This window comes from Solanum stenotomum, chromosome 5, assembly GCF_019186545.1.
Source record: "Solanum stenotomum isolate F172 chromosome 5, ASM1918654v1, whole genome shotgun sequence".
NCBI lineage: Eukaryota > Viridiplantae > Streptophyta > Magnoliopsida > Solanales > Solanaceae > Solanum > Solanum stenotomum.
The window spans coordinates 1,962,179-1,971,095 of record NC_064286.1 but is presented as its reverse complement, the minus strand read 5'-3'; the positions used below and the strand labels follow the sequence as shown (position 1 = coordinate 1,971,095).

The window sequence follows — 8,917 nt, the reverse complement described above, 5'->3', positions numbered from 1 at the left end:
TACTTTCTTCAATTAAAAGTCTCTAACGACTTCACACGATACAAATCTAAATTAATCAAATCAATAAATCTCATGTATCAAATAAATGTAATACCAATGGGGCATGACCAATGCAACACAGATCATGCTAAAAAGCATGACACAAATTTGAATTAATCAAATCAATAAAATTGTAAATATCAAATAAATGTAATACGAGGGGAGACGTAACCAAATAAATAAAATAAAAAAAACTCATGATAAGAAGTGCTATTAGACCTACGCAACATGGATCATGATAAAGACGAAACATGATACAAATCTAAATTAATCAAATCAATATGATGGACGGAAATACTCCAAAGTACGCAATACGAATTTAAATTAATCAAATAACAAACAAACAAACAAACATGGATTTCACCTTATGATAGAGAGAAATAAAATTCTCCAATTAACAGAACTTTATAGAGAGAAAATAACTAGTGAGGTTGAATAAGTTTGCAATAGTTGCAGCTTTATTTATCATAAAATTTTGAAACCCTAACCCTAGATTTAATATTTGTGGGGGATTGGGCCGACGGATGTAAAACAGGCCTTTTCATTTGGTTTGGGCTTTTGTATACTAGGCCCAATAAGAGTTTGGGCCTCATTTTATTTTTTGTATATTGGCCACAAGGATTGATAATGTATCTTTGTTTAGTATATATGCAAAGTTATCGAGTTTGCATCATTACCAAGTAATAATAACCAAAGCTTGAAATTCATTTCACTAAATTCTAATTGTGTTTTATTTTGAGTTTTGGAGTAACGATAAAATTATTGATGTGTGACCTAAAGGCAAGGGCGGATCTAGGAGGGGGCGATGGTGTTTACACGAATCCCCTCAACAAAAAATTGTATGGTATATATAAGTTATTTTTATTGTATATCGATAGATTTTGAATCTCTTAAACACAGACTAAAGGTTGACTAAGCGATTTAGGGGGTTTGAAATTCACCTAAAGCTTTCAAGTTTAAATCTTAGGCGCGCACTACTTTTTTATATTTTTTGAACTCCCTTAATTAGTGAAGTTCCTGGATCCATTGATGGCTACCCATTTTTTTCTTCTTTTTGCTGAAAGAAGCATATTGTTTAAAGAAAAGATGAACATTACTTATGTGTAACTTGTAATGTCTGACATGATGGATACTACTACAACAAGAAAAACTATATATCATGAGCAAGTAGAAGTTGATTATGTGAATCTTCATTCTTCATGCCACTTCGTTGAAACTCGTATTAGTAATAGATGTAATATGTGGCTTGGTGAGCACATCCCTATGTATTCTATATTGTGAGTATTCATTGTTAATCAACTTGTTTTGTATTGACTATCAATCTACAGCGATCCACCTTCTTTATTCAAGTTTGAGACCAACAGGATAAGTGAGCTCACACAAATGAAGTTTGGGACATGGTGGAGCCATAAATGTGAGATGCAATTTCAAGAATTTTTCAAAGAACAAAGTTGATCTTTTTTATTACCAAAGTACCAAATGCTTTCCAAATTTATGCCTCTATTACATGACTATAAATGCTTTTAGTAGCACATCCTTGGCTTGCTCGAAGTGTAGGTCCCACTTGTATATCGTATTTGGAAGAAGATCAAACACTTGACAAGAGTACTCACCTTCTCGAGGCTCCACGGACCAAGATCACTTTTATTATTTGGTCAATATTACTAGATCATATGGATGTAGAGAAAAAATCACCAACTGGTTCCACACAAGAAAAACAAGTTTTGGAGCAACAACTCCAATAGTATGGAAAATATCTAAAGAAAAGTTTTTAGCACTGGTGTATCCTATATGTATTCAAGTTTCTTTAAAGCATCCCAACTATGTAAACTGTAACGCGAAGTACTTCTTGAGGAAGATTGACAACACACCATCACCAAAATTTGGATGCCTAACACCACACAATTTTCCAGTGCCACCCAATGTCACATTATGCAAAATTTACACATTGCTACCAATTATTGATGTCTCTCCAATGACAAATTCCAACTTGCTCGTAGTACAGTTTCCACTTGTATATCGTGTTTGGAGAAAGAACCATTGGACAAGTTGGAGAACTTTACCTTCTTGGGACCTCACGGACACAAGATTTGCTTTTATTATACGATTAAAACTACTAACTCATAAATCATATGGATAAAGAAAAAACAAAATCAACTGGTCTCACAACGAGAAGACAAGATTTGGAGCAATTTAGCTCTAGTGCATCCTATATCTACTCAAGTTTCTTTTAAGTATCCCAACTATGTAACACGAAATGAAACGAAAAACATATTATATTTGATCTCTAAGTCCGTACAGAACGGACTTATAGTCTAAATTACATAATCAGACCAATCAGACATATGTGAAGTATGGTCCATTGTCAAACTAGGAATTTTATCAAGTTTGATTGGATTTTCTTTCCCGCCAATCAACCTAGCTGGATTCCCCACAGCAGTAGTTCTTGCAGGCACTTCCATTAACACAACAGAACCAGCACCAATCTTAGCACCATCTTCAATTCTCACATTTCCAAGAACACAAGTACCAGCACCAATCAACACACCATCACCAATCTTTGGATGTCTATCACCACACACTTTACCAGTACCACCTAATGTCACATTATGCAAAATTGACACATTATTACCAATCACAGCTGTTTCACCAATAACAACACCAGTAGCATGATCAAGCAAAATCCCACTACCAATTTTAGCACCAGGATGAATATCAACAGCAAAAACTTCACACACCCTATTTTGTATAACTAAAGATACAATCTTTCTACCTTTAGACCATAACCTATGTGCTATCCTATGTGCTTGACATGCTAAAAACCCTTTAAAATTCAAGAAACAGTGAACATAACTAACACAAGCAGGATCCCTTTCTTTAACAGCTCTTAAATCATCTGTAACATCAAAAATCAATTCTTGATCCTCTATGAACACCCCCATGAAAAGCTCAAAAAGGGCATCACTAGGTAAACTTGAATTGCTCAATTTCAAAGACAGATGGTATGCCAAAGCACTTTCCATACAATCTTGAACCAAGATTGAATTTTTATAGTAATTTTCCAAAATGGGTTCTTGCTCAACATCAAATCTAGCCTCATCCTGCATTTTTAACCATAAATCAAGAACACCCTCTTTTTCAAAATCATCCAAAATTCCACCATTTTTGGTGTTTTTTAGCTCTTTTTCTGAAATGGGTGTTTGAGAAACATGGTCAGGGAAATTGGGTGTGCAATATTTTGTATAGTTGTAGACATGATCATCAATTTGAGACTTGTTTGGATTAGGGGTTTTGGTTCTTGAAGAGTGTAAACAAGCTTTAATGGTGAAAATGGAGAGTTTATTGTTGTTATAAGGAGAAGTTGTTAGTACATTTTTGAGAAGAAATGGTGATCCAAGTAAATTAGTGGACATTGAAGCAAAATTTATGGAGGGAGGAGAATATGTGGCGGCTAGGAAGGGATATGGCAAAGAAGGCTATGAAGGAATAATAAACTTGTGTAGTTATTTTTATAATGATTTTTTTTTAGTGTAGCGGAATAAATGAGATTTCTTAAATTAAATATTTTTGAGTAGAGAAATTTAAAAGAATTTCCTAAAGAGAACTTTTTTTGACTTTAATGGATCTTATGCGACATGTTATGAGTAATTAAAATAATAACAACGATAATATATTCGGTGAAATTTTAAATATGAAATTATGAAGTCATATTTGTGAGTAACGTTTTATCTGAATATGATTTTTTAAAATTAATTTAAATTTAATCAAATCCTAATATAAATATTACAACGATTAGAGAAAAAACAAAGAACTATCACAATCATACTTTGTGTCTTTCCATGATGACTAATTAAATAACACAAGATATTTTAACATATTATTATTATTCTTTACTTTTCTATTCTTCTCATGTGATGAGTTTAGGTATTTAACAATTCAGAGTGGGGTTTATCAAAAACTTTTTCCCAAGATACTTTATGTTTCCCAATAAAAAAAAATGAACTTTAAAAACTCAGAAGTAACTAGTTGGCATTACTTTTTGTTAATATATGTTGATTTATTGAGACCAATATGAGAAATGTGGACCACAAGACCTTTGGAATCTAGCATATAATAAAAAAAAATGATCACATAGCTATAGCACTTTTTCTGGAGGAGAGGAAATAGCTTAATTTTTATCATTTGTCTATTTATCGTTAGCAAATTATTTCGTATTTATTCTTGTCATTCATAAAGCTTTAACATGAAATCGTCATTCATAAAGCTTTAACATGAAATCAGTGAACTCCACGTGTCTAAATTCTTTAAGAGTAAAACGATCCAAATTTACCCATCAACTTCGACTATACTCTCAAATTACTCTCTACCTGGAGCTTTATTAGAGGCCAAGGAAGAAAACGAGATTTTCTTCTAAAGGCAAAGGTAATTTTATGCCACACATCTAACAGGAGGTAAAGTTATTCATGTTGTGAGTCCTATTTTAGGATAAAATGCTTCCTATATGATTCCATTTTCAAGACTCGAATCATAGATCTCTACCAAAATACTCTAAGCTTATGATAATTTGGAAACTTACCAATCAGACAAAAGTATGTGAACTTATCAAACAATGGTCAAGGAAGTCTCTTTTGGAATGCATAAAACCAAAAGAATAATGGCAACAACAACACACCCAATTAAATCCCACGGAGTGGGGTCTGAAGAGGATAAAGTATACGCAAACTTTACCTAGGCCTCGTGGAGGTAGAGAGATTGTTTCCGAAAGACTCTCACCTCAAGTGAAGCAAATCAAAGTAGTAATGGAAAGGAAAAACACCAGTGATTTCTATTCTAAACCAGAACTAGCAACTCTTATTCAGACTATTCCTACTTTTAGACAAGTACTCAACATCAAAGGACATCAGCATTCTCAAGCAGTAAGCGATGTATCATCAAAAAGAAAATTGTGAACATGTAAGGTAACAATGATATGAGATTGAAAAGATGCTTAGTAATCAAGTAATCAAATCATTACACAGAGAAAAAATATCTGTTTACCCTACTTTTCCCCGAGAAATGATTGGTCTATGAGTACAAAATTCAAAACAAGAAACGAACTAGCAAGAGATAGACAAGGTTACGATGTGAAACAAGGAGGAGAAGCAATTTTCTCAGAGCTTGACCTCCACATCAACACCAGCAGGAAGGTCAAGCAGCATTAACTTGTCAATAGTTTGGGCAGTTGGGTAAAGAATGTCAATAAGGCGTTGATGAGTTCTTATTTCGAAATGGAACCTGGCATCTTTGTGAACATGTGGAGATTTGAGGACACAGTAAATTCTCTTTTTGGTGGGCAGTGGTACAGGACCTACGGTTTTTGCATTTGTCGTTCTTGCAGCGTCCATAATTTGCTTACAAGAGTCTTCTATTAGGGGTACCCAGTATGACCTCAATTTGATCCTAATCTTCTGCTTTGGAGCTGCCTGTAAATATGTTTAGATTGTTAGATGATGCCAACAATAATTAGAGAGAAATATCCACGTTTTTATACTAACTAGAGCTAGTAAAATTTGATACTACACAGCCACTACCAGCTTAATGCTGAACTAGAACAGCCACTGGATGCTTCTCAGCGTAGTTCATAGATTTAACTCATACTGAATAAGTATCCAAGAGTTAGAGGGAGAAGCCCGAGATTGCTTCACACCTCATGGTGCTTACACCTCTTGCATATCAAACAATACCTTTCCAAGTCCATGCTAATTTTGAAATAATATTTTTGCAGCTTTCCAAGGACTCCCAAAGATAAAACTTATAAATTGAGGAAGTCTGTTCTTAAAATTCATAACTAAGTGAGAGTTATAGGCGGAATCTGCAATGACCTTTCCAGTTTCATTAAAACAACATACCCCTGTGTAACCCCACCACCCTTCCAGTTTCATTATAATTCTAATATTTTTTCAGCTTACATGGACTTCTAGAAATGCTTCAAGGATTTTCTTTTAGAATTCATAAGCTGAACAGAATTACCATCAAGCAAACAGGTGAACAAAAAAATTGCTTTAATCAAACCTTTATGTAGGTAGTCTTGATAGAAGTTAACATTTCAACCAATAATATTTTCTGATCAATGGTAATACTAGCCAGAGAGGAATACAACTCAAATTTATCCTTGAAGAGGATTGTACACTAGTAGTAACATTAATGACCTTGGTTACTATAATAATGAAGCATCCCAATACAGCAGTGAAAGGTCCGAAAAGCATCAGATGTAGCTCGTACATGCTTTATCCATTAGACAAATTTCTGTCCTTTTGCTTCTTGATGCATCAACAGAAGTTCTTAGGAGAAAAATATTCAATGCATACAATACTCAGAGGAGATGGCTAAGAGATAATCAATCCACTACAAGGTTATTTAAGACTTTCAGTAATGGAGGAAGACCAATTGGTTCCACAATCACCAACTTGAGGAATCTAAGAGTGAAGAACTTGTATGCTCATTTATCAAAAGTTGTCTGGCTGTTGAGCAGATTATTATATCATTGCAAATTTCCCTATAAGAAACTTCCAATTCACTGCAAGTGAATCTTAGCCTTACTTCACTAAGTGGTATAGACATAGTAGTTTTCTGATGTGATAATCTGCATGTCACAACTATTCTTTTTTTCATGTCTCCGTGTTCTCCTCCAGCCATGAGGCTAGCTTTTGTCAGTACTAAGCAAAAAAATGTTATCATTTCTAATACATTTTAAGGTCACAAAGTAGAAAACAAATAACAAATATTCCATTAACTATGGACAACCATACAGCTTCTATCCTGTTTCATAACTGTTACCAACTAAAAAGAAGTATCCATCTCAATTAAGGCTGCAGCATAAAATTTAAGAAAAAAATGTATTACACACCAACACAAACAAAAATAAGCTTAAGTGATCAGTTACAGACACCAATACTGTACAAACTGTAAATGGTTGATTCCTAACACTTGTCTAGTGTGTAAACTTCTACATGAGAGATAAACGGTTAGAATGGAATCTTCTTAGTCATAATACATCGGCAAAATCTCGACTATATTCTCTTAGCTAGAAACAAAATGCAGATAACATAAAGCAATGCAGAAATCTCAGAATGAAGCACGAGTCATCGAGCATCACCCCTAAAAACACTGCCTATGTGAACTTCACAAAGCACAGCAGTGTCCCAAGCCAATAAAGGTTACGGATTGAGATAGATTCACTAAAATAGTCTACTTCCAATGAATCCTCTCCAAACCACCTCAATAGTGGTGAATGTGTACACAATATTCATCTAGGCAAACACACCAGGTGATTTTTTCCATCTGTCCAACCCTTGGTATATATAGGTGGATTCAGAATTTGAACTCTATGGGTTTTAACATCGAATCTACAATATTTTAAAAGTTATGGATTAAGACCTACTAATTGTTGTAATCTTAGTGAACTTCTACAAAATTTATATTTATACTCAACATCATAGTACTTGGCTCTATAAGGCTACATTCGCCTTTGTTGGTGGACAGGGTTACCCAATACCTATGCTTCCCGGAGCTACCAAGTGCGGGCAAGTTGGTCCAGACACCACAGTTAGTAATTAAAAAATAAAAGGACTGGAAGAGAAAATGTTTACCTTATCAGAGTCACCACCAATACTCAGCGTTGAAGCAGCTGGAATATCCTATAAAGAAAGCAAAATGACAAATACTCAATATCAATTCAGCAAAATGAGGAATACCCAGCAACAATTCAGTAAAAAAGACGGAATACCCAGCAACAATTCAGCAAAATAACGAATACCCAACAACAATTCAGCAAAAAGAAAGCATTTTTTTATGTTAACACACAGTATAGTCTACTGAAAATAGCCCAAATAATTTACAAACCTCAACATCAGCCTCAACATTCTGCGCATCCAAGACTTCAGGAGAAGCAAAAACCTTAGTTGTTGACACTCGAGATTGGTTGAAAACCTGTAACTTAACAGAATTTGAAGGCAAAGACAGAAGAGAAAACTTGGGTTGTGCAGAAATGGAAGATGAATTACACACTGGAAAAAGAGCTGCTGACAGTGAAGACGATGAAATCGCCATTTGGGTATTCACTAAAATTCGATTTTGAGTTCGAAATTGGTCTCTAATGGAGATTGGAGCTCTCCTTCTTAGGAGCTTCTTGAATTTTTCTGTGTTTTTAAGGCTTATCCGAAGAAGAGAAATAACTGTACAATTTTCTGTGTAAGGCTTATCCTCATTATGTATTTTCCCTTTTTTTAGTGCTTCTTAGGCCCAAATTTATTTACCTACCATTTGGACAACATTTGAATTCATTTTTTTTTTAACTCACACTACTTTGGGTAATTATCAAAATGATATTTATATTTGACTTAAGCATGTTGCGAGTGAATATCAAAATGCCCCAATTTGGTCTCAACGAGCAAGTAACCACTCCAACTCGTCCTTGATGTATTTCATGAACATACAATATTGGGGCGACATCAAATTTTTGGATGTGTCGGCATGTTTATTTTGTAAGTTGAAGTATTCAACTATTATAGTAGAGATGAGTTAGGTATCTAAGACGCATGTACTCAAAATTGAATTGCTTACTTGTAAATTTGAGTGTTTATTTACGTATTATATCTTTGATAATTAAACCTCAAAAGTATCGCTATTGAAAAATTGAAGTTATATTCATACATACATTCAACTTAAAAGAATCTTTAAAGTTTTGTGAGTATCAGTCCAAAAACTAGTCTTAACCATTTTTTAGGAACGTGAGAATATTTGAAGATAAAATAAATCTGATCAAATTTTATGACTAAACAGATATTTAAAGCTAAATTTTCAAAATCTATAGCTAAAACGCTAGCTAATTGTGTCTCTA

General features: G+C 33.9%; 2 protein-coding genes across 2 annotated transcripts; both read right to left on the bottom strand.

Annotated features, from left to right (window-relative positions):
- Positions 1-2,304: 2,304 nt before the first annotated feature.
- On the bottom strand, positions 2,305-3,530 carry LOC125865945 (serine acetyltransferase 1, chloroplastic-like). Its single transcript, XM_049546214.1, has one exon. The coding sequence runs from the start codon at positions 3,450-3,452 to the stop codon at positions 2,355-2,357; it is 1,098 nt and encodes a 365-aa protein (XP_049402171.1). The 5' UTR covers positions 3,453-3,530; the 3' UTR covers positions 2,305-2,354.
- A 1,463-nt stretch (positions 3,531-4,993) lies between these two features.
- On the bottom strand, positions 4,994-8,281 carry LOC125864302 (30S ribosomal protein S10, chloroplastic). The gene is made up of 3 exons (XM_049544219.1): positions 7,921-8,281; positions 7,668-7,715; positions 4,994-5,501 (listed from the first exon to the last, which is right to left on the bottom strand). The coding sequence occupies exons 1-3, from the start codon at positions 8,125-8,127 to the stop codon at positions 5,190-5,192; spliced, it is 567 nt and encodes a 188-aa protein (XP_049400176.1). The 5' UTR covers positions 8,128-8,281; the 3' UTR covers positions 4,994-5,189.
- Between the last annotated feature and the right edge of the window lie 636 nt (positions 8,282-8,917).